Genomic DNA, 27,262 nt, shown 5'->3' with positions numbered 1-27,262 from the left:
AAGAGGAAGTGTCAAGAGAAGGTTGTGAAGACGCTGAAGGGTCCTGTTAGAACCACGACCCAGACGACCTGTGGACCTATAAATCGAGAGCATGAATGAGTCACAGACCCTGTGAATCTGTACTAATTGGACACTAAGAGGTTAATTTGGGAGGTTTCCATGAAGCCTCTTCAGATAAGAACAGAAAGATCTGTGAGTCTAATTGTCCAAAAAACAACATGTGATCCCTTCTGAGGCAGAGGAGACAAGGGCAGAAATGAGGCAAAGGCCAGCAGTGGGCCTATTGTCTAGGGCTGGCATGGTACGGCCCGGCTGCCAGTGAGTGGTACCAGGATAAGACAACAGATCCCATTCAATTCGTGTTCCTATCAGCAGCTGCTAGATGGTGGGGTGGTATAAAAATAATAGAGGCCTTGTTTCAGCTGGCTCACCCCACCCCAGCCTCCACATCCCTCAATTTCACATCTGGAGACGTTTGCCCCCACACCTCAAACAGCTAAATAACCACTCGGGCTCATTTCCCAACACCAGAACAAGCCTGAATTCACCAGGGACAAAAACAGGCCTGTGAAACAAACAGGAGTAAAATGAAGGTGTTTTTTTTAATTCCTCAAAGTAGTAAAATCTAAGCCCCGGTCCTTGTTCTGTCTCCAGATCTTGTGCCTCTCTACCTCTAACAGCTCGGTTTCTTCGTCTTCTGCTGTCTCTAATCACCCAGGCTTGTTTTCTCCCTTTGTCTTTGTGTTCATTTTTTGCTCCGCTCAACCTCGCTGACCCGCAGCCACAGTATGATTGGCTTTATCTCTGAGCTCAAATTGGCTCTCTCCTGAGTTCAGCGAGTTAAAGCTAAGGCCTTCGAAACCCCTTTAAATGCCAGCTAGGATGAAATGGAGACCATGTGTACTATAAAAACAAACACAAAGTACTTTGTGACACTAAGCCCTGAAGCACAACTGGTATTTTTATAACATAATTCAACACTTTTAAACACCTTTAACATTTAAGGCATTTTCTAGTGTTTCAGGGACCTGCAGACATCTGTGACTCTCACCTTGAGGTTAGTGTGCAAAGCGGATTCTGGAGGATAAACGATGAAGTGGCGTAATGTGAAACCGAAACCCTGGGAGTTCTTATGGAGGACCAGCGTCCGGGGACCCTTCCAGCCCATGCCGACCCCCTCCCTTCCCGGCCGGGTCGCCATGGGCGGCCGAGGGTTGTCACCGGCTGAGGAGAAACCATCCCTCCGCCCCTTAGCCTGTAAACACAAAGAGATCTGGTTAAAAACATTACCCCCAGCAGGAAAAGCAATTTTATACGAAATGACTGCAATTTGTCATTTAGTAAGCTGGAATATTTGCTTCTAATAAGATTTACGGGCATCAGAAATGTCAGCAATATCAGTTCTTTCCCATTATTTGTACCAACACTCCAGAAAAACCTGCAGTTGTCCAGATTTATGGCTCACTGGAGAAGCACAAGGTGCCTCTGTACTCAGTGACATTAACTCCGCCGCTGCCGGACCGCTCATTAGCAGCTTCCTTGTGAAGTCCTGTCTGCTAGCCTCTGCATGCCACCCAGCCTCAGAACAATAGTCAATAAACACACCTGGGGGAGGGCAGGGGGGACTATCAGGAAGAGGCCATATCTAGACGGGGCCAAGCGGGAAATGCGGGTATCACCCAGTTCAGACTACAGTGACCTTGGTCTTATTATAGGGAGAGAAGATCCAGGGACTCTGAGCGTGGAGAATAAAGGCAGATTTTCAGCACAGCTCTCTAAATTTCTCATTCCTGCTGCCGAGTAAATAAGTCCGGCAAGCTCAGCTGACAGACACACGTGAGAACTATCACCCGCCTGCTGCCCCATCGACCCACATCTGTCAGTCAAACACAATCACCTGACCAAACAGGCAGGAGTGGGAGCGAGGGAGAGAAGGAAGAAGGGACTCTGAGTGCCAGCTCACAGCTTAAGTCTGCTGCACACATCAAGTCACTGCAAAACTTTTCTTAGTAAAACTGAACTCCCTGCACTCTCACACTCTCCCAAACTTAAATTAAAACACTGTAATGACTAGTCCGACCAAGTCAGCCCGGTCTTTCAGTCACCGTGCCGTGCTTTATTTTGTTTAAAGCTGCAATCTTCTGCATACTGATGGTAAAAATAACTTCTTAGCATCTTACTGATGGATGCTACAGCATAAAAATGCAATGCACTGCAGACAAAAATAACATTTTTAACAGTTTCAGAAAGACAGATTATAAACAGTCGGATCATTTTTCTTCTTAGTAAATGATCATTTAGACAAAAAAAGACATTGATTTGTTTTTCATTAACTAAAGATGAGGGCTGACACTGATACGAGCAAACCAGGAGCTGCACGGGGATCTTAAATCACATTGCACACATTTTTACGCCTATGCACTGTTTTGGTTAAATCAACGATGAGCTGAGGAGGACACCATATTAATTGATGACATTTTATCTAATCCTACTTGAAGATTAGATTAGATTAGACGAAGTAAATGATGACAGAGGTAAAGGTTGCCCAAATAAGTTCGTACACTGGTTAAATGCTAACGTCATACACTCTGAGAAAGGCTACAGGAGTCTATTAAAAGTAAATGTGATCCACCTCTCACCTACTAACTGTTACATTAATGCACAAAACTGTCAACGGATACAAACAAGTACCACCTGCTTGACCGCCTTCACATTCACCTGGATTTTGCACATTTACTAAGGCATGCGGCAACTGCTGCTGTGATTTGGCACAATATAAATGAAACTGAATAGAATATACATTTTTAATTTGTGCTATAAGCCTTTAAAACCCTGCAACAACAGAATTTTTACTCCCCACACAGAATCTTCAGCACATTTGAACTAATTTAATGACTAACAAAAACATCTGTATACTGGATGTTTTACTTATCTTATGATGTTTTTTCCACAGGTTTTATTGATTTAATATGGGATGAACACCCCTGTCAAAGGTCACTTTGTGACATGCCATTACAGCCCCAAAGATACAATAAAGGGTAGGGCTGTTCGATATAACGATATATATCGGATGACGATCTATCGTTTCATTTTACGCTATCTTTTGTTTCGTGGTGTCGCAAAATAAACTGTTTACGGCAATATTTTTTCATCGTTTTGATGGTCACGATAGTGGCTATATTAATTTCTTAAAGTTCTCTCTTTCTCTTATATTTAATATAACCACACTACTGACGGACAAGCACCTGTTTTGTCATTAGCAACAACGAAGGTAAAAACATCACGTGTCCGCTTGTTTATGTTCCACATAAACCTTTCACAATAAAGCTCAAGATCCTGTTGAGACTTTTCAAAATAAACTGAATCACGTGAAAGAGCAGATTATTTACGGATGAGAAGTAAAAAAAGAGCCGCCAGGTACTAAAAAATAAACCTTAGACTCAAACGTTAGAACAGGCTTTTCCCCGCAGCACGCCGTGTAATAAATACTCACAAAGAAAACGGCGGCCGTTACAACTTATGTCTAAAAATGTATCGTTTCATGCATCGGTTAAAACACTCCAGCTACATGCCGCGCAGCTGGAAACACTCCCCGCAAGTCGAGCTGCCCGAGATTCACAGAATTTACAGAAAATGTTACATTTTTGTGATTTATATCGTTATCGGGACGATAGAGTTTTGGTCATATTTTGCTCATATCGCACAGCCCTAATAAAGGGACTTATTTTATGAGTGTACAAGCCATGAATCAACAGAGGCCACAGATGTCATTTTAGGTGTGATTTGATGTGCATGTCACTTGATATGAAAAATGAGTGAATGCTCTGAGATTCAGATTACTCAAACCACACTGAGATATGAGTCAGTGTGCCCTTAAAAGTCGAAATCCTAAACTGTTTTGCGCGTCTTCAGATTCTGTGATTGTGTATGTTGCATACATGTTTTCGTGTCAGTGGGTTAGTATTTCTAGACCACATCATCTAGATGCACACCCCACATTCCGCTTCCTGTCCTCCCGATAAACATGCTTACACACAAGTACAATAACGCGCACAGGCCTGTCCTGGCAAATCTCCGCATGGCCACAGAACAACAGGAAGTGGCAGGCTTGAGGCAGGAAGTGGGGCAGCACTGTGGGGCGGGATAACCCTACAAATATAACCACGGAGAGTTATGGAGGCACTTCCATTCTTCACCCCTCTTTCTCCTTCCTTCCAACCTCTCCTCCCTTCCACCTCTTCTTCCTCTCTCTCCACTTCTATTCTTGCAATGGAAACCTGGCTCTGCCGACATTTACCGCACATGTTCTTTTCCTCTAATTTCACATTCCATCGAGGGAAAAAAAAGAAACCAAAAAATAAGTTTGCACTTATAGGCTACTTTCAGAAACATCAAGATGTTTGCTGGTTAAAACGCTTAAACTTAAAAGTACGAATATAATTTTGATTAATCTTGGCTATTTTCCAAACGATCACAAAAGATTATTTTGGAAGATATGATGTGCACGTTTCACAGACTGTGATATCCATAGATTCTCAAAGCTGGATCTTTAGTCTGGCAGTCTAAACAATGTAAAATAACCCTTCTATTTTCTTAGAGAGGCATGCAGCGAGGCCTATTATGTGAGCCGCATAAAGAGGTGCGTGAGGAAGGCAGGGGAGTGCTTGGAGTGTCAAATTAAAATGATAAAGAAAAAGAAAAGGCCAGGAAAGAAAAAAAAGAGGAAATGAAAGAGCAACGGGGTGAAAGGAGGAAGAGACAGAGTGAATTCCTTGGAGGGCGCGGGTTGATTTTGGACAAGTTGAAACACACACAGCAACTGGCACAGGAGGGGCGGGAGCACAGATAGAGTGAATGAGACGAGAAGGATGAGGAGAGAAGGAGACGCAGAAGGAGGAAGAGTATCGGGCCCCAGCGAGGGACAGGCTCCAGCACGCCGGTTTCGACCACATGGCCCCTCCCGGCGCTGAGAATACTGAACCCTGTGATTACCCAAAACACACAGGGTCTGCCTGGGTCTCTGAGCCAGGAGGACAGTTTCCCACTCTGCAGCTCTGGACTGTGTGGGCTGTGTTTCTGCTCGGCCATTCTGCCGAATCTAGACTCAACCTTTTCCCCCTAAAACAAGACGAACCCCCTCTCATGCCCTCTGAGCATGATTCGACCAGTTTCCTCTGCCACCGCTACCAAAATAAAATTAAAAAACAGTTTAAGCTTGCTGACAGGCCTCTCCGGGACAGGACATTCGGTTTAACCAACAAGGAACTTGGAAAATTGTATCTGCGGTTTTGCAGTCTAATCTTGACTTCCTACGCAGGCTGGAAGCACAGACGAGGGAAACCTCGCTCCTGTTTTGCTGAGAAAAGAAGACATTTGGTATTTCCTGCCCTGCAAGTGGGAACTTAAACTGTTTCACATTGTTTTCGCCAAAAGAAGTATTACCTGCTGAGGCTGATTAGCAAATAAACTTCAGCGAGTACAGAGAACTGAAGAATCCTGTTATCACCTGTAGATGATGTCATTAAAAAAAAGAGTAAAAAAAAATGCTTCATTGGAAACAACTGAATATGCAGAAAAGCTTGTAATGTCACACCACAGCTTCCTCCTTTGAGTGAATGTTTAGTGGGTAAAGTGGTGTGCTTTGCCAACACACAGCAGCAGCAGCCGGCTCTTCCCCGAGGACATTTTCCTCCTGATTTCAATTAAGAACCATATAATTAAGATGAAGGACTGATAAGACAAGAAAGGAGCAGCTCAAGGACAACATAGCATGCTGCATCTATAAAATCCAGAGGAAATGTTTGATGTTTAAATTGCGGCGCCAAAATTTTAGAGCCCCATCAGCTTTATTAGAGAATAAAAACGCTATAAATAAACAGCGGGGGTGGTAATCTCCCCTGAAATCCCGTAATAAAGGATTTTTGAGTCTTAAGAGGCTTTTCTAGGACATGACAATATTGTAAAGCTGACGGCATAATCGTCGGGAACAGCGTACGTGTAGGGTAGCACACGTCCACACAGACACACACTCTTGTCCTCGCTCCATCCAGAGGTAAAGCAGTTCAGAGGAATGCAGTGACTGTCAGGGAGCCCGGCTCCTGCTAAAACCCCAGCAGGACAGAACAATAATGCTCTTTTAAACAGCTGAGAGCTGCAACCTGTTTGAAAAGTGGAGCTTTGCGGCTGTTACAAATGCTGACGAGCCTTTAATCCCGATGGTCATAGCTGTCTGCGTCCGCAGCCCGGAGCCGAGCTGCCAAGAGGGAACAGGAGAGGGGACGGCGCGAAAAAAAGCCAAACCATCTCATCCTGATAATTCCTGGACTCACCGGCCACACACAGAGAGCGCTCCCCCACCTCTGCACCTCCACGAGCATCCTATGTCTCACAAATGTGTGACGTGCACGTGAATATCCACCTTTACTCTCTTAAGGAAGCCGGCGGATTCTGTAATTTATATAACAATATGTTTAAGGGGCCATACTTGCGAACGTGTGTGAATGCAGAATGTTTGCTGAAAAACCAGTCCAGCCCCACAGTCCAGTCCAGTTCAACCAGGCCAACAGGTGATGATGCAATGTCTGTTAAACAGGGTTTTTTTCTGTTGAATAGCAAAACATGCCTATTTGTCCAAGTGAAACCTGCATCACTGGTAGCAGTGAAGTTCATTTAAGCTATTTTAATTCAATCCAAGGCCTAGAATCATTTCCAGGAGGAGCGGTTTTAGAATAACTTTTACAGCATGACTTGATAGCTGAGTGGGCAGCAGCACATGGCAGTTAGTCTGTGACGTGGGTTTAAATCTGACCAGGGACTTTTTATCCTCGCTGCCTCGACTTTTTGCTTTAGCAAAGAGGTGAAAGTGCAACAAAACACTGCACTTTATCACACTTTTACATGACAGATTTTCACCTTTACAATTCGTGAGGGTGTTGCGGTCGTGCCGGCAGCTGAACGTAAAGAAAAAAAATGCAAAAAGAATTGAATGCGCCAATCCTGTGATCCCTCAAACGCAATAAATCTCAACGATAATAAAGCAGAACAAGATACCAGACATATGATGTGCCAGAGAGATAATAGAAGTGCATATTTCAACTTAAAGTAACAGATAGAGACAGCTAGGTGCAACTGCTCTTCCTCCCCCTCTCCTAAAATGTAAACAGTGTACAGTGTCTGTTTGTCCCAGCTGTGTCCGTACAGCCTCTCCTTTTCCTCCCCCCACACTTACATTCCTCATTATGGCATTTTTTAAACTGTGTCAATGAGTCTGGGGGAAGCGGATGATGAGAACCATTAAAAAAAAAAAAAAGCAGTGAAAAAAGATGTGATATTCCACATAAATGATCACGGTTAAATGAGGAAGTAATGGCCTGAATTCTGAGGGCATTTGGGACTTGGGGGTGGGGATGCACAGCTGTACAACTGCATGACACCTCGATCAAAGTGGTACTTAGAAGCCACCTTAAACTGTGCTTAGCCAGTAATTAGCTCCTAGGAGGAAGAAAAGGGTCAATATGCAAGCCATTCCTAATCCAATGGATGGAAAACGTGAGTAAGCTGGGAAATATTTTTATTTGCTAAATGTAGCTTATCTGATCTTAAATTCATAATTCTAAGTATATTTTTGTTCAGAATTAACAAGTCCACAACAAATTCAATAATCCGGTGTGTACGTGGTCTTTGCAGGCCAACTGCAGCTAAAAGCCACCTTGACTGTAGGTAAAAACTACACTTTCTTAATTATATTGATCCACTCAAAGAAGTCTAAACAAAGTGTGCCTGCCAAAACAAAAGAGCCTGAAGGCAACACAGGCATTTCTCCAGAAACTTTAAAGAATCTACCAACAGCTGAGGGGTTAACCGGCTCCAAACAATGAGTACAGTTACAGAGAAGCATTGCTGACATGCATGACTAATTGCACACAGCGGTTTCTGGAGAGTATTGCTGATATCATTGTTTGCTGTGTTAATTCTGGAGAACCACAAAAGTCACCACGAGCACGACAAAAAACATCTCCGATGTCTTGGAGTGTAAAGTGGCCGAGGATTTAGCAGGAAGTATGTTAAATAAGCAATCTGGTCAATTCATTTGACAACAGAAAAATTTATGAGAAACTATTCAAACAAGCAATGTACAGTTTTAACTGATAAATCTTATTTTTAAAAACAGATAAAACAGGAAATTCCTACAAATTTCACATCTTGCTATTAGAAGCTGTGATGGGGATCAATACATTGTTGGAAATCCTCATCAAGTTATCTAGCTAAAGCATTTAATTTGGACTCAACTTGTCATTTAACAGCAGCCACTGACTGATGCTTTTAGCCACAGTCACCACATCTTAACGTTAGATGGGTGAAGACCAGTGACCCCTTCTTACCCTGGGCTGATGAGAGCTCTGGCTGTGCCCAATAGGCATGGCAGGTGGCGAAGTGGGTGGCTCCGAGGTCGTGCCTCCACGTAGAACCGCCAGCCAAATGCAACGAGGTTCAGGGGAGCTGCAGTCCACCCCCACCGGGTTCTGGAAGCTCCAGTCAGACCCGGCTGGCGCAGGACACGGGAGCATAGCAGCGGGCATCGGAGCGCTGAGTTTGGTCAGATCCGCATCGCTCGCCACCAACATGGGCTGCACACACTCAAGCACCAACACAAAGTCCTGGACGGTGTCCAGACACAGACCTACAATCGAGCCAAGACAGGGTGGCTGCTTTTAGTGTCTTCCGATTCTCCAGTCATTTAACTTCACGCCTCCTGGCTCCAGTCCATTGCTGCTGCTGCTGAGCCTCGGGAAAGTTTAATCCAACAAGTTACACATCACAGCCTGACGCTCCTGACCTCCATCGGTCAGCTCTCCAAGACCCTCATCCGCACTATTGGGGGGTTCAAACCAGAGGAAGAAAAAGGCAGCAGATAGAGGAGTGTGTGTGTGGTGCAGGGATCAGAGGTAGGTCTGGTTTCACTACAGACACACACACAGAGACCAACTGACAGCAGCCCTCCTGTCGGTGTCCAGTGATGTTCTGCATTCAAAGCCACTCTGTCCACCCCCCAAAACACACAACTGCTGTCCCAGAGGGCTGGATCTTCTGTCTCTCCTCCCTCCCACTGCCCCCACTCTCTCCTTTCACCCTCCCTCTCTACCTCTAGTGCCAGACAAACTTCATCTCTCTCTCATCTTAATCCCGAATGTTTACTTTATCACAGCGACCATCAGCTACTCGATCTGTTGCTTTTCTGTTGCTTCTCCTCTTTTGCTTTCTCTTTAGTCCTTGTTTTTGTTACTCGGACTGTATCCAGACAGTTACTGACTCCTTCCACATGAACCGGTCTGACTGTCATCAGTAAACAAACACCTGTGCACTGTAAAGCGGAACTCTTGAAGCCATACGTTGGGAAAAACCGAGAGCGGGTCAGCTGTTAACAGTCCAGGTGAAGAGATCTCCTGTAGGGTTGCTGCTGGTAGGTTAAATCCACGTTGGATCCTTCCTGTGCTGCACGTGTGCTGCACATATGTGTGTGTGAGCGACACAAACACAGTGACAGAGCTTTGGTCCCGCTGCTAAACTCCACAAAAGCCAGCCCTGCCTCCACCGCCTCCCCTCCACTCAAAGGGGAGACGAAAAAAAAAAGAGAGAGAAAAGAGAAAGAGGCCAATTTGCAGCACAAAGAGAGAGGAAAAAAAACATTTGCGGCTGCTATGCTTAGTCTTCTACTCCCTTTTTCTTATAGTTAGGAGGGGAAAACACAGAGGAGGGAGAATGATAATGAGAGAACATGGAAAAAAGCTGCCAAAGACAGAGAAGGAGAGCAACGGGCGCTGCTGTGGTTGTAAAAGCTCTGAAAATAACACGGTCGCTACTGGATGTCAATATGACCTCTTTGTCAAGCCTATACTCCCACTCTCACGTGCAGACACACTCCTTCCCAGAGGATCCACCCATATACAACACAGTGACACCTAAAAACCACTAAATCAGTCAGGGGTGAGTTCTCACCAAACAGCCAGGTGTCCAGGGTACGTGCGAGAGCGGCAGACAGGTAACCATGTTGTTGTTACAGACAGCCAACGTTCCCCTCCGGTTGTCGTCACTGTTAACCTGCCGAGCATCCGTTACCGATGAGGTTAGACAGGTTTCACCTGCCGAACAGCGGGGCAAGTTCCAACTCGACTGGAGAAGGCCGTCATCCGCAAAAAACACCGTACCCTCTGGATATGTCGCACTATGCCAACAAGAACACACACTGCAGGCTTTGATAGTTTATACTCACTGAGGAGGTGATAAATTAACGAGTCTGTTACTTTCACAGGCAGAAACATACCCCAAGAAGAGTGAATAATAGTGGCGTGTCCAATAAAAGTACCAAAAAATATAAAACACAGTTAATATAAAATATGAACTCAAAGTGTTTTGGTGTCATCTAGCACTTTAATATGATATCCTGCGTTTCTCTTCCGTGTGGGTCACTTTTTCTTTTTTTTGTTAATCTTGTGCAAACACACAAGGATGTATACATGTGCGTTAGGAAAATATGTTACATTTACTCCAGGAAGTTAAGATATTGTGCAATGTGAGGCTGCAAATGCAAGGCTGAAAAATGAAGCAAATCTGGAAAGGCTAAAGATACTTCCTTAACTGTGAAGTTAACGTCTCCCTTCTCTACATCTCTACTTACCAATTTAAATTTCATTATGGTGTAAAATTATGCAACATTGAGTGACAGGACAACAGTCAGTCAAAGTCTACACGCCAGTTTTGGTGAATGAAATTCAAGCAGTTTAGTTTCTGTGCATCATTCTTTCACAAGTATCTGTGTGATGCTAATCGCTTTGCTAATCAAGCTAGCTACGCTCTCATCCAGATGTGATCACTTCGAGATCCCTGCAGTGGTCCTGCGTTCAATACAACCATGTTTTATGCGCAGTCTGTGGGATCAGTCATTGAATGATGTAAAGAGTAATTTATTTACAATAAAACTGATTTACATTATGGGAGATCTTTGATCAAGAGTCCAGAATGTTATAATTGGCCTGCAGTCACCCACATATCACTCGCAGGCCATGCTCTTCATGTTCTCAATTTTGCATTACAGCAAACATTGGAAAGGCTTTAAAAAGCTTTTTTTATTAATAAGCTCCATGTATTTATACACAGCATGCAAACATCTGATCTTGTTCAATTTTTTGCATGTTAGCAACAGGCCTATTAAAGCAGCAAGGCGCTTGCACTGCATGACTGATATGCATCCTTAATAGTTGCTTCTAATTCGTACGTCATCATAATAACGAACCTCATTTTTATGGGCGTCACACATTTTCTATTTTTCTACTTCCAAGAGTTACATAGTGGCTCTTTTAATGATCTTTCCTGCAAAAATAACAAACTACATTGAGGTGGATCCACACCTCACTTTATCCCCAGTTAGTTTATTGAGTCAGTAGACTTTCACTTACACACACAGGCACACACACACACACAGAAACCAGTTACATGTGAATACAAAAGGCTGGTTTTCTTGTGCACATGCATACACACAAGCACATGCCACATGTCCCACTGAGTCACTGCTGAGTATAAATACACTAGGCTATGTAATTATGGTTCCACTTAAAGTCAGAAGGCTGTGGCTGTAGGGGGGTTTGTCTTCTCTCTGTGGTTCAGACCAGAGCTTCGGGTTCAATGCACCACCCGGAACCGCCCTGCTGGATCACCATGGGGAGGTCCGATTCATCACCAGGAGGGGGAGATGCGAGAGAAAGAAAAAGCCAGACGGGGATTTAAAATCTGCATCCATTTCAAAGCGGCAGCACTGAGGTGGGATTTCATATGGCACTTTTTACAATAACAGTTAGTTTTAGTGAGGCGGGAGGAGTGCCTAATTTGGAAACAAAAGGTTTCTGGCTGTCTCACACCCTCTCTTTCTCTCGGTCACCCTTTCATGAACCATGACGGCACTTACAAAAACAGGAGGTTAAGTGAGAAAAAAAGAGAGATGGCTGGCAAAAGAAAAATGAAAATAAAGGCATTGAGTTACAGTTTATCTGATGTGAGCCACACGTGAGGAGCTCGAACAAAAGCACATGGTCTACTGGTTAGCCGAAACATGCCCGAGCAGGCAGACATCACCTGCATATGGGCTTAATTTAAATCATAACAGCATACCTTTTTTTATCTAACTTGTAACGATTTGAATGCTCAGTAAACAGCACTCGAGGTTTTTTCTTCCCCCCGTTTCTTTTAGATCTTAACCTGGGAGCGCAAAACTCCTGGAAATGTCAGGAAATCAAAGCCCGACATGCACCGCAGCTCTCAGAGGAGCGACGTCTCTGCCCCTCACTGCTCTCCGACAACAAACACATCTGTGGAAAGTGAAAACTGCCCGCTGGTGTAAGGGACATATTAGTCTGGCGATATGTTTTAATCCCTCTCATAGTCGGATCATGACAGTGAGCCAACCGATTAACACACAGTGGCCTCCCTACCCTTTTTGTTTTCCCCACTGCAGCTTCCTCGCAAGGCAAAACAAAAGTCTGTCTCTTCTCTGCTGCATCTACAAAACAGAGCTGTGATGAGGAGAAAAAAGGCAAGAAAGAGCAGAGTGAAGCCATTCAGAGTGCTGACTGAGCGCTTGGTTGGCCTGTCGCTAACAAACCGCGCTGCAGACACAACCGTAGGGTGTCTTCTCTAAACACAGGCTGCAAGAAAAGGCACAAAAAGGGTCAGAAAAGGACAGACGGGGTTTGATGCTTACAATGACTGACACAACAAAGACAATACATAGATAAAGAACTTTAATATCATTATAATCTGACGTCTGGAAACCCTTGAGGAAAATCCCGTCGCCTCTGGTGAGACAAACTCCGGTGACACACTCAACATGTGCCAGGAAAGGCGATAAAGGAGCCCACATGAGTTATCTGTGTCATCACACTGGAAACTAAGGAATGATTCAGATTTTACCACAAATATATGCCCGATGCACCGCCACGGTTACCAAGCTCCGAGGGGGTCCCCCAAGATGAGTAACAAACAAATCAAAGCCACACTTTTTCCTTAAACAAAGCTGTTTGTCTTTTCCATTTTCCCACCAAGAATTGGGGACTTTTGTTTTTGCCTTTGTGCTTTAAGAAAACATTTAAAAGAGTGTTCACAAAGCGGCTGTGAAAAACTTTTCTGTGCCTCAGTATTTCTTAGGTTTAACTAAATATAATCTACAGTTATGAAACATGAGGCTATTTTAATAAAAGAATGAGTGAATAAAAGTTTTGTTAGAGCACATTTCACATGTAGCGGTTCAATAATTGGCTCTAGATGGCATCAGCGTGGAGTCGATTTCTCCATCTAGACAGACATTAAGCGTAATCTGCTGAAGTGGATTGTACAAAAGCAAGCGCTTGTGTGAAAAAAGGGGATGTAGCTGTTTTAAGATGGTTAATTTTAACTTTAATCTCCAGTAAATCCCCATGCCATGGAACCTATAGGCCTTTGTAACAGCATTCATGATGTAGTGAGCAGACAGCAGACACTAGAGGGCAGCTGCAACCCAGGGTCTAAAAGCAGATGGGTGGGGGGAAAAGCCCAGAGGGCACTGGGCCGCAGGGGATAGAGCAAAGGGTGATGAGCTACAAGTAAATGTAAAGTTTTACAACAATAGGTGGCATGAGTGTGTGCCCAGGGCGAGGAAGTGCAAGAAGCCGACCTATAAGCCGTTATCTGCGATTCGTGGTTGTAAATGAGTTACAAATGGATAAGCTCGGGGTGGGAGACTGTGGCTGGACATTAGGGAGGTCACACCTGTTGTGGTCTCTGTTGTGCGAAGCTCTGAGACGATAGCAGGTGCAGAGCGAGACGAAACGTGCAAGGGTCAGATATCTAATCAACACACAGCTGAGGTGGTACCGGGGTGGTCTAACCCTCCCTGACTGGCCAGAGGACTTTTACAACAACAACAACAACAACAACAACAACAATGCATGACTCAAATCTGCAAACCAGAAGAAGCGTCTTCTGTGTTAAACCCACTGCATTATGCATGCACTCCACATGACATCAGCCCAAGTGAGCTGGCTGAGAACTGAAATATCAACTCTTTAGTCACCTTTTCCCGCCCACTCACTCACACACTTAAGATATTATTAGCTCCATGAAGCTAATAATGTACAAGAAGTCTGTAATTACTGATATGAGTCAAGCTTTTAATCTGAACCGACATTACACTGCTTTAAAAACAGGCCACAAAAAGATTATTTCTATAATTAACCAGGTTAAGATTAATGTCTGTTTAGTCCCGAAAATAGTAAAAAAACATTGATGCCCAACAGCGTGAAATCTGAAGCTGTGGTGTATTATAACGGAAGTCTTACAAAACCTGCCAAACCAGTGAATCTTTGGCTTTCAGTGTTATAGCATGTCACTCTTTTACTGCAGTGTTAATCAACAATCATTCGGCTGGCTTAACACATCAGATAAGTTGATAGTAACAACACAATCTCAATTAGGGACCTAAATCACAGGTAATCATTTAGCACTGATAATAACTTCTTAAATCATTTAACTAGGTGGACTAGGACTCCAGCTTCCCAAATGTGACAATCTGCTCCTTTTCACAAGAATTGATTCATTAATTCAATTTATATGATTCATTCATATAACCCATTTTTTGGAAATTATAACACAAAAAATTTGCCTATTGTGCTACTTCTGCCACAAGGGAACGCTGGGATACATGAGTCAGCCCGCCGGCCTACAAAGCATCTACGTGGACAAAAATGCCCGATACAGAGCAGGAAGCAGAACACGAAAGGGTGGGGGCTTTGACAGATGTTGGAGAGCGAACACCGGGGTAAAGGGGGGGAAACTTGGAGGGAATAAAAAATGAGGACAGAGAGTGATCTAAAGCAGAAGCAAGAGTCAGGAAGTTGAAGAGAGCAGATGGAGAGGAGACAGGAGAGGACGATTTAAACATCTGGGCTCAGACAGCGGCGGCGCAGGCGTGTATTTACGCAGAGACGCACTCTAAATACCTCCTCTATTGTTTCATTTAAATAACGCAGCACATAAACGACGACAGTCCAGACTGCACGGCTGGAGGCTAAACCACAAAAATGTCACTTCTTTGCTCAATCAAGCTAATTAAAGGCTAAGAAATGAATCCATTAACAGACAGTCTGCTGACAAATGATTAAACACACTAAGAGATGTGTAAGTGAGTGTTGAGAATAATCTATCCTATGGATTTTTGCCCTGTTTTCCAACTCGCGTTCCAAAAACGTGCACATCACCTCTTCTTTTAACAGAATTCTGGGATTGCTTGGGAAGAGAGGTGTACTCTTTAAAGCAAATAAATACTCAAGAGTTTGGGGACTCCTCTGGTATAGATTTTTTAAATAAGTCGTCAAATTCTGCTAATGAGTAACAGGTTTGGGTTGCAGGCAGGCAAACTGAGCACATGGACAATATCTTGGTATTGTCTTGAAAAGCATGCTGGCGGAATTGCAGCATGTATGTATCATTCAGCATTAATGCTGCCTTCACAGATGTGCAAGTAAGCCATGAAAACCCCTAAAAATAATCTCAGGCACACAGTAAGTGTCACTGTTTCTGAGTGTGTTTGAATTGCATCGCTTACGATAAAAGAACCAACTATTCATTGACATGGTTTTCAAAAATGCTCCTGGATCTATAAAATGATTTTCCTGTAAACAGCCTGAATATCAAAACCATCCACAGGCAGTTTACAAGATTCAGATTATCTGAATCTTTATTTAATCCCCATATATAGTTGTGTGAATGCCTCTTAAGTCTTCCACAGTGATGAACTTCTCCTCCAATTACATGTAACGTCCTCAGCTCCACTGGGATGATCTTCTTCATGTTGTTGGCCGGTGTTTTGTTTTAACATGACACAATCTTTGCAGGCTTTTGCTCTCCCCGTCTGAACTTTGTTGGACGGGCTTTCTGGAAGCAAATTCAAAAAGTTTCAACATCTGATAGTGTCGCATTTATACTTCTCAAATTTAATTGGTGGGTCTCTCGTGGCTATAAATTTTTCATAGCAAGGAGAGACCCGCAGGCCATATTGCATGGGATCAAACCTGGATGTATGAAGGAAAAGATGGTTTCTATTTGTGCATGTGATAAAGAGCGATGACGCATACAGGCAAAACACACACACACACACACACACTATGACATACACTAAGTGGAGAGACGGTGCTCCACTTTAACCTAATTAACGAGAAGTGGCTCCTCTAGTCGACTGCATGTTTTATGTTCAGGTCACTTCGATAATAAAACGGAACTAAAATGAAGAAGAAGCTTCGTCTCTTACTGGATATTTCATGCATGCATTAACAGTTTAACTTTTTGTGTCCGCTTATTTTTAGTGAAGGGTGAGAGGGAATGGCATGTTAAATAGATGATAATTACAGCTCAAAGTTGCCATGAATACTATCAAGTTGCCTATGTTTGACCTTAATAGTTACTATAGGTCTGAACTTTAAGACTCTCAGACTGTAAAACCACTTGGCTCATTTTAAAGAGCCAGGTGTGAATGCTAGATCCTTCCTCTCTTTTCAGACATGTCTGAAATCTGGAAGTCTGAAAACGTTCCACCTTTTGATGCATGAAAGATGTGTGACGGCCGAGCAGTCACCAAGAACGCTTAAATCAAAACACACTGGTTCCTGCTAAAGATCTGCTCTCTTTCCACGGTGTTTTTAGTCATGTCCCATCCCCTCACGCTTAGCCAAAGAACATGAAACAAAGAGGACCGAAACAACAGCCACATCCTGCTGCTTCTGAAAGCCACTATGAGGCGACGGCTGGGTTTTATCAGGTAAATTCCCAGCTGTACCGTATAACGAGTCTTCTGATACTGACGGGATCTATGACGACATCTGGCAGAGAGCTAACTTTGCTCCTTGCACTGTATTCCCCACCCCTCACCGCTCCACTGTACTGACCACAACCGCTGGGAGCAATCAGAGCGTCACGTTGGAGCTCCACTGCAGTAAGATGCCCTCCCTTGCTACCCCTCCCTTCTTTTTCCCCTTTTTCCCTTTTCTTCTCTTTCTTTCCTGGTTGTTTTCAGAAGCAGGCCTCAGCAACAGAAAACCACAGGGCTCCAGCAGGCCTTTTGACTCTCTCCACCCCCCTCGCCCGCGTTTGGAAGAAGCGCGGCCGTACTTTGAGCCCCCTCTTCTCGGTTGCTTCCCTCTTCAGACCCACATGTATATATTTAGCTCATCTCTGCTTCTGTATAATTAACAGATGAAAATTATAACTTTGGGACTCGGAGATGACGTTGCTGTTCTCCTTGGCTGAAGCTGAACTTAAGCTTCAGCCCTAGGGGGGACAAAAACCAGGCGGCGGTCCAACATGTGGGGCGTGGTGGAGGCGATGCTAAGCCAGGTTGGGAAACTGAGCGAGGCAGTTAAAAAAGAAAGAGAAAGACGACTGCAGAAAGGAGTCAGAGTGTTTATTAGAGCTAGCGAGATGGCCTGCTTGACTGCCTCCATCAGCCCTGGAGTTTCCATTTGTGGTCATCTGGTTCTTACATTCCTGCCATGCACCACCGCTCACACCACGCCGAGGAAGTCTCCATCACTAAGTTCACACAGGACTGTACAATCCAGCAATTCTCAAAGCTGAGTCTGGGGTGTAGAGTAGCCATTTAGGGAGCTCTCAGAGTAGTGAAGAATAGTTTAAGTTAATGAAAGCTTTTCTTATGTTTGGGTCTCACAGATGGAATCTGATCACCTGGGAATCTGTGGGTTACGTCTGGGTATTTGGGGATGTGAAAATAGTTTTAAAGACTGCTTTTGCAGATGCACGAGTACACTGATGCAGCTCTTAACCCAGCTGGACAAATTCCCACTGTCTAAAAGTTCAGTAAGATTTTCCAATATTTCACATAGACCATCTCAAATTAAGATCAGTGTTGTGATTCACATGACTCTCCACGGGCTCGCAAAGTCTCTCTTTAACAGTGTACGCATGATGCCACCGGGCAAAAGATAGCAACTGCACGTAATCAATTACTACAGTTTAAAGGAGTTTGGAGGCAGACACATCAATTCTTCCCTTTTTCAATCTAGTCAAATCTGAAGCACAGCCAAACGCATGTGATGCAGAGGTCAAGCGAAACTTGCTAGGCGTGATTTTTCTGGCAGTAACTTCAGCTTCTGTTCTCACTTTGAGATAAACCTGGCGATCCTCAGATTAAATCCAAAGGGGCTTTTGCAAACCATCTCTTCTCTTCAGCATTCCCCAGCAGAGCAGAGATGCTCTGCAGATACTGACTGGCATGTTTCGAATACAGGGCGATCGTCCCACGCTATCACTTCATCTGCTCCTTCCTGTTGACTGTGATGTAAAACCCTGTTTAGTCCTAATATTCGAGCAGATCCCAAAGGCACTGCCCTTTTGAGCGCGCCGAGCAACGATGAGATCCATATGCCAAGCTGATGATGCTATGTCTGCATCTTTAACCTCTGTCACTCTGTATTAGCAGCCTTTTAATGCAACCCAGAGACTGTTCACCCTGCAGAAATAAACTGTCCTTTTGTAGCCTCATGACTTCTATCACCTCAGAAAAGAAGGTCAAATTTGCCACCTGAAGGAAATTAGGCTCGCGCTTGTATTCTTATTTTGCTTAGCTAATGGGACGCCTGGAGAGGCCTCCAACTGTTAACACAGGAATCATACACTCGCATATGTTTTCACTCTGTTATTCGGATTAAAGACACGTTGCCATTGCTTATAGTGAAGAGGAAAGTTAACAGAAACACACTGGACTGTTAGTTTTCACTCTGTAAACTCAGGGCGGTGGGTGGGTGGGGGGGTTGGATATACAAGAACTGTACAAAAACAAACCCTTCATGGCAAAAACCTACATGTGAATACCCGCTGCTTTAAGGATGACATTCCGCTCACAGACGGCACATACAGACAGAATTGAAAGCAGCGGCGGCAGCAGAGTATCCTGAAAGGAGATGCCCAAAGAAGGAAGCAGAGAGGGGATCAAAGCAACGAGCGATTCACAAGGAAATGAAAAAACAAGAAAGCTTCAAATTCGGAAGAAGCCAGAGAAGAAGAAAAAAGTACTACTCTATTAATAAGAACTGTGACACACACAGTCACACACAGAGAGGGAAAAAGACCAACAAAGAGTAGAGAAGAGAAGGAAGCCGGAAGAGATACGAGTGAGAATAATGAAGCTCAATGTGTGCAGAGTTAGAGTTGAGTTTGAGTACATCTGAATTCATGCAAACCTTCAGCCAACAGAACACAACTGCTGTGTATTTGCCTGAGCAAGTAAGGCTTCACATCAGCCTAGAGACTGATCAGCGACCCCCTTTTAACCCCAGGTTGCTAGGGAAAAATGTCTATTTCCTGCTCAGCTGGTGAGTGGTTGTTGGCTGATGCTATGTGAAATAGGTCACAAAGAGATATACAGTCTGGAAAACCTCCTTGCCATTGCTTTGGTTGCAAAAAGACTGCCAAAGTTACCTGTCGTTTGCATGGAAAATGCCAATTTATCTGCAAACATTCTTTCACCAGTTGTTAATACAAATTTTTCCCTAGCGGCGGCAGTTATCAGGGAGTCGCAGAGGTGACCATATCCCAGCAAACTAAATGTTGTGCTCTACTCTTCTTATGCTCATGCTTTCTCAAAAATTTAGTCCATATCTGGTAATCATTTTTGATTTCACCTTTAGTTTGGCGCCTTTGATTTTAAGCTTTTAAGCTTTTGTGTCTCACATTCCTGAGCCACATTCCTTAGCTTGATTTCACTTTCAAATCAAATCCATATATCTGGATTAAATATGGGTTTCTTTGCTCTAAATTTAAAAGAAAGAAAAATAAGGGACCCAAATTTTTTAAGTTTGCAAACTCCATAGTGTAGTAGTTTACACTTCCACCAGACAAGGATACACAAACCCCTCAATGTTAAATTAGGACGGGCATCTGGGATAAAAACTTTCCCAAATCAAACAAGAAGGTACAAACTGTAGTGACCACCTTGTAAATAAGGGTCTGTAACAGCTGGTCACCCATCAGAATCAGCTGATTCTTTCTTTACAATACTTTTAGCATATCTAATGATATTTAAGAGAATATGAATATTTTGGGAGGTGTAGGTTGAAATTTGCTGCTTTTCGATTAGCCTTAGTTGTCCCAGCTTTCTTTGACAGATTGGCAGCCTGTCTAGGATGTACCCCACCTCTTACCTATAGCAGCTGGGATAGGCTCCAGGCTCCCCACAACCCAAAACCATCACCCTGAAGTGGATAAGTGGAAAAAAGGATGGATGGATGTCAAAATTTGAAGCTAAAACTTGGATATTTTTTTTTAGCAAGGATGTTTTTTTCTCTTCTGACTGTAGTTTCTTGTTAAGTGTTGAAACCCGAATACAAGCAGCATCAAGCTACTGATTTAAAGCTGCACAATAACAAAGTGAGACAACATCTCAGAGTAATGTTACACACAAAACCAGCAAACCAAATAAATCGTATGACTAGGATTATCCAATGAGAGAATCTAAGCGAATATGTAAACAGAGACGATGTTGTGCTCAACCACCAGGCATCAGGAAAACCACAGCGCTTTATCTTTTCCCAGCATCCTTAGCTCATTAGCCTCCTGATAATCTCTGTCCCATGATTTCACCAGACTGTCAAAACAGCCTTCCCATCTGAGACCGCTTACAAATAGCACGAAACACACCGTTGCTGTTGTTGTTGCGCGTGCATGCACACTGCAGCACTGCGGCCTGGGATGTTTGGGAAACAGAGATAGAGGTTAGTAAGTCAGCGCTCAACCTCCAATGAAAAAAAACAGCGATCTACCGTGTGTGTGACCTGCAATTCACAGTTCATCAACTCACAACTGCAGCTTTGATGGACGGTACCTGGCCGGCTGTCATTTACAGTATAAACAACAGAGCAGCATTTCTGAGAAGTTAAATACAGTGAGCAAACATCATCTCACTAATAAGCAAACACAACTCTTCTTCTTTTTCTTCTTTGGATGCTTTAACATTTCGCATCACACCGAAAAAGAAAGTTACGTTAGCGCTCTTCAGCCATCACGTGTAATTGGAGATTCATATCATGAAGACACACTGAAACAAAAATAAACACAATTTCTGATGTTTTCTAATCAGCCTGGTTGGTTGAAACTAAAAGGATTTTAATGGGCTCGTTATGCATCCACTTATGCAATCAGTGCAAATGGTGCATATTATATGATGAGAGGGAGAAGGGTGGTTATATGGAAGTTATGGAGGAACAACCTCTTTTTCTTTCCTATTTCTTTACCTTTCAGTGCTTCCCCTCACATGACTCATCAGGATTCTCCCGATTTTGTTATCTTCCCTTTTTCTTTACCCTTCCTCCACCCTAGTCTCTCTCACATTCCAGTGCAATCCCCGCTGTTTGCAAAAAGAAAAAAAAAAAAAAAAGAAGTGCACAGCTGATGAGAGCAAGATGCATCGCTCCATATAGTGTTCTGCAAACACACACTCGCTCTTAAGACAGCTCTCTCTTTGCAAAAACAGAACATGTGCAAGAAAAGTAGAACTGTGCACAGTCGACACCGAGACGAAACAACATGCAGGATCAGATGATGTGAATGTAAATCAGTCACACAGGAGCCCTTGGTTAACCCTTGTGCCCCCCTGCTGCACACAGTGACAGGCGTTCCCGCCTGCCTCTTTAGCCTCTTTACTGGGGGCCAAGTGTGTGACGAGTGGGGCCCCTAACCTCTGAACCTTGACCCTGAGTCAAACCTCACCCTGAGCTGCTGCCTTCAGACTGATCCTGCAAGCAGATACAGACAGAGTCAAGTCTGCATTTCCAAACAAGACCTGGCGTGCTCTTCATTCTTCAATATGTCAACAATAAACCCCTCATGCAATGTAATGTGCTGTACAACAGCCTCATATTTTCCTTTGCAGAAACAACACTTTGAGACACACACCAACACAGCGTCTTTGTAGGCACAAATACAAAGAGGTACTGACGCATGCCAGACCATCGACAGGCTGAATCTAATTAGCTCTCATCTGTTTCTGAGAGAGAGGCTTTGTTTTACACCAAACCTCCCACCGCCTGCCAGTCAGACGCCACAGGAAAATCTCCCAGTTGAGGCACAACACAGGCCGAGCGTGCCCTGCAAGAGAAGGGCTAGGTAGGTATGAGATCCGTCACTTTTCACCCAGCAGAGCGTCTCACCAGTGTGTAAATAATTAGAAATTCTCTTAATTCTTTGGCCAGTTTCAGAGAACAGCAATGCCTCCCAGGAAGCACAAATATCAAGTTATTTGATTATGATGGTTTATATACAAACTTGAGTTCCACTTCCATTAAACTTAACCAAGTAGTTTTGGGCGTCTAAACCTACCCGCTGAGTGAAACTGAACATAAATAGCGAGTGAAAGCCCAATAACAAAGCACAAAACACAAACAGGAAGTGATCTGCAGACTTATGACTTGTGCTATCCTGTAGTTCTTTAAAAATGAACTCTTATCCCTCACTGTCCAGTGCTGCTGAGGCTCTGCAGCAAGAGATCTTGTGGATCTCTACAACTCCCATAGCACCGGGACAGAACAGCAGTATCTGCATCCTGGGATGAGAACATGTTGCACATGTGCACAGAGCATCATGCACACCCTATAAAAGTCCTCACCTTTCATCCACTGCATAATAAACAGATACAAATGTAAAATTTTTAAAAACAAAACTAAACCAATTACTGATGCTTAACCGTGGCAGAGAGAAATGCAGACTGGCTGACTACCTACAGGAAGATCAATAAGGAGCCATTAGTAGCAGAAACACGCCTGCTTTGCAGAGCTACAACAGCTGCTCCCCTTGTACCACAGCAAACAAGGTCAATGATGACTGATGTCCTTCGCCTACCTTTATATCGGCTGGCCCATGTTTGTACAACATCAAGGACTTCCTCATGCACACATGGGGGAGAAGGCCAAATTAAAACTCTCCCAGAGCTAGTTTTCAGACTGGCCTCAATGCCAAAAAGCATCTGTGCGTGTCTGTTGTGTGTACGTTTCATGCACCTGCGCACAGATTATGAGTTTTAGGTGTAACTCTGACCCTTTAAGTAGGATGTAAACAAGCAGGAGTGGCTAATTTTGCGAACACCTGTGTGCTTGACTGTGTCTGAGTGTCATTAACATGTGTCAACACACACACAGACTCACAGGGTTAATAACTGTGGATGTGAGGTGTGAGAGCAGCGGTGCAGCTGTTGTCTCTGGGTTAGAGGAATGCAGCAGGGGTGACGGCGGAGGGGAGGAGGTGTGAGGTACGAACTGACTGATGTAGGATGGTCCATTCAATTTAAGTGATTTTCTTTTTTTAATACAGCACCAAATCTCAACAACACATCCTGCAATAACACAGAGAAAACACAAACTTTACTTTACAGTGTGCTCTGTGTAGCTTCGCCGATATTTTGGGTACTGCTTGATTCTGTTTGATTCTGTGTACAATCCTGTCCCATAATGCAATGCACAATACAAGCAAAGGAATTACTTTCGTGGCTGGAATAACAAAAACAAAAGGTGCACAACAATCGTGGAACAGCTTTAATGAGAGATTAATGCATTTTGGGGCTTTTTTTGTACAGTTTCCTGACTTGGCTTATCTTTTGACTCCACTGTTAACAATTGAATCGCTATATTAAACAATTTAATTGCAATATATGGTGTAATAAAGAAATATTCACAGCTTATACGTCGTATTAGCCTATGAGTTGTAGTATTAGTACATTGCAGCTGATCCTAAACATTTTTGTTTTACCATCCTCAAAATGAAACAATGTAACCAAATGACTAAAAGTACAAATATCGATACGATAATGTCATCCTATCACTTCCTCAGTACGAATACTTCGGATCCAAATGTGGATATTAAAACTTGAAGGTCCTGTTAGCAGATTCACCTACAGATGTGACTCTGCTTCATGGTGGCGGTGACACTTACCACCTGTTTGACGGTAAAGTGAACCAACGTTTACTTTAACAGTACAGAGCAGTGAATGAAAGCAAAACGTTTTTTGGAAAATGCATATTTTGTAAAATAAAAAAAGAAGTCCAAGAAAGCCTAACCGTTTTGAAAATCTGTAAAATAGTCAGCACTGCAGCATCTGCTCTGCGATGTGCCTACTACGTGGTGAGGCCATCTGCTAATGATCACTGAAATGCTTTCCTCTGCAGCCTCTTACAGATGCTTTCAGTTAAGGTTGCCTTGACCAGGAGCTGATCCTGGACCTGCAGACTGTTCTGTGGTCTGAGGTCTGCAGCCTCTCTGAGGTGGTTGTCCTGTGATCCACTGCCTCTGCCAGAAGAGGTTTTCTCTGAGGCAATGAGCAACTTCTGAGACTGGACCTCAGTGTGATAACTGTCTCCAGATCAGTAGAGAGAACTGAAGGATTTGCACATAATAACAGCTACAGGGTGATGCTGCGTTAGTCTGCAGTGTATCAGTGAACAAACACAGGCGTGCCGCAGGGACAAACGTGAGCTTTAACATCGACCAGCTCAAGGCAAGATTTTCATAAAAGTGCTCTCATGTTTCCCATCATCAATATATTCCAGCATCACGTGGCACAATGCAGCATTAGACATCAGGAGTGCCGCTCATCCTGCCCTCTTCCCCCTCCCTGCTCTCCGCTGCCGGTATCGATCTCACCCGCAAACGCTGCACTGCTACATTAGAGCAGAACTGCTAACAACATTAAACCAGTCCCACTGGACAACATCATAACTGCTCTCATCACACAGACACTTTCCACCCTTCCTCTTCTCTGTGCTCGAATGTTGGAGGAACACACAAAGCCTGATTCACTTTGCGCCTCATTTTGACAAATTAGACATTTTATTAGATTCTAGTGTCATCCTGCATCTCGCTAAGGAATAATGTTCAATTGTGCGCTTGCCAATACTCGGGCAAGAGAGGAGAACAATCCCGATCATTTCCATCTGTGCTGATGGATGTATGCGACTCATTTCCTGCACCATCGCATAAAAAAATAAATAAAAAAACACTGCTAAAAAGAAGAGCAGGGTGTTGGCTGAAGCACAGGGTTTAGAACAGATCAGGGACTGAAATGAGACGAGCTGAACTCAGCACAGAAGCCTCTGCAACAAGAGACAGCTAAGGCAGTCTTTCTGAGGGATATCAAACCCTTTGAATTTTATGAGTTCCTGTTCATTTCAATTACAGTTTTATGTGGGAACACGCACGGCATCAAAGTGTTTCATGTTTTACTGTGATACTACATAACAGATAAAAGTGAATTCAGTGGGTCTGAAGGGGCTTTCGCAGCTCTGTTGCAGTGACATAAAACAGCAGAGGCTCAATCAATGTGCGACCACACAAGAGGAAGTGTTGCTCTTTGCTGGAGGTGATAAACTCTGCAAGAACAGAGAGGAGGGAAAAAATGTAGAGCCGAGCTATAAAAACAGACAAATTCCTAATTACAGCAAGACTGAGCGCGCCGCGGAGTGACTGCGGAGGTTGATTCCTTCAGAGCAATATTGCAACACACGGCAGAGATACTGGCAAAGGTAACCTCGTCACCCTGTCAAACACACACAAAGATGAATGAAATTTACCAAAGAACAAAAGCAAATATCTGCTATTTCAGGGAGATAAGGACCCTCAGAGGTTAAATCTGAGCAGACACACACAGCACCCGGCCAGTAAACCGAACGCAGCTGTGTAGATCAGGAATGCACAAGTTGTTTTTCTTATATTAATCTGTAGTCCGCATTGAGCCGGCTTTAAAAATGCATGCACACTTGGTGCCATGGGAGTTTGGTCTGGGATCACTGGGTTTAGGAAATAGTAAGACAGGTTTTTCGCTCCAAATTCATCCATAGAAATAAATAAATAATATTTAAAGACACTGTCATTTTTCAACATACAAGGTTAATGTCAGCTTTTCAACCCAAATAACATTTTTTTTCTAAACTAAACCAAGTAGTTTTTGGTGTCTGAATCTAACTGCTGAGTGGAAGTTAACATAAATAGCAACACAAAGTGCAAAACACAAACCAACCAAACAGAACATGAACTGCAGTCTTCTGACTTGTGCCACCTAATGTGGATCCTGTAGCTCTTTAAATGTGAACTCTTGTCTTTCAGTGTCCAGTACAGCTGAGGGGATCTGTACAACTCCAGCACCGGGGCAGAACAGCAGGGATGAGGTACTGCTGAGAGGGCTCGGAGCCTCGTGTACTTAGCAAGCTGTGTGACAACCTCCGCTGAGTGACAGCGGAGGTTGATGATTTCAGAGCAATATTGCAACACACAGCAGAGATACTGGCAAACATAACCTCGTCACCCTGTCAAACACAAAGATGAATGCAATTTACCAAAGAACAGGAAATATCTGCTAGTCCTGCATTTTCACCGTGGAGCCATATCACACAAGATGATAAGGACCCTCAGAGGTTAAATCTGAGCAGACACACACATGCAAGCAGACCTCTCCTCTCACATCATGACTTCACTATGAGTGCTTCAATGCACAGCTCCAGAGCCACACCAACAGACATCCAGAGCATTGCTCAGGAGAAAAAAACAACAACTTACCATTGCATGTATATCTCTGCAGGCTTAAAACAGCTGCTGTAAGTGAGTGATGGTGGCCGCGGTATCTTGTGATGCTTATTGAGACCAAGTCACACCTTTCCATCTTCTCATTTACTGTTACACCACCACTTCGTGTGTCAGCAGTCATCTCCCACCACTTTACAGCTTATTTGTAACAGATTAAAAGCAGCAGACCACCAGTTTTGATTAAAGGTAGCATCCCCTGATGGAGCTAAATCAATTAAGACTCCCCATGCAGCCAAATCCGCGTGATTAATATGTTTGATTTATGAGGAGAAGCTCGATACTAGTGGAGGAGTGACGCACCATCCCCATTTGGGACGTCCCGTCTGGACTGACAGCTCCTCCGCGTCCCGATGCAGTCCAGACGCGGACAAAAGACTGAACCCACCCGGGCGTAAAATGGGACGTTCGCTTTCGTAAAGCGGCTGATTAAATTCATTTCTTTGCGCACCACTTGCGTCCACAGCAGCGACGCAAAAGCTGCAGAAAAACTCTGATCAAACACTTATTTCTGTACAGTATGACTGTGAGTGTGTGTGTACACAGTGGCTATGTAAACTACAGTTAATCCTCTTAGGAAATCACGCTCTCTGACCGGCCCGAGCGCGCA

At 43.8% G+C, this 27,262-nt stretch overlaps 1 protein-coding gene across 1 annotated transcript in view; it reads right to left on the bottom strand.

Moving 5' to 3' along the window:
- arhgap23a (Rho GTPase activating protein 23a) overlaps positions 1 to 27,262 on the bottom strand; it is a 51,761-nt gene that overhangs the window by 24,155 nt on the left and 344 nt on the right. The window contains exon 2 of the mRNA XM_085351801.1: positions 1,052 to 1,255. Within this exon, the coding sequence (XP_085207927.1) occupies positions 1,052 to 1,255 (204 nt within the window). The remainder of the gene's footprint in view (positions 1 to 1,051; positions 1,256 to 27,262) is intronic.

Source organism: Diplotaxodon limnothrissa, linkage group LG4, assembly GCF_057381915.1.
Source record: "Diplotaxodon limnothrissa isolate DT_005_m linkage group LG4, D_limnothrissa_male_GT1.1, whole genome shotgun sequence".
In the NCBI taxonomy this organism is placed as follows: domain Eukaryota; kingdom Metazoa; phylum Chordata; class Actinopteri; order Cichliformes; family Cichlidae; genus Diplotaxodon; species Diplotaxodon limnothrissa.
Note: the sequence above shows the minus strand (reverse complement) of the source record. Positions and strands in the feature narration are given on the sequence as shown.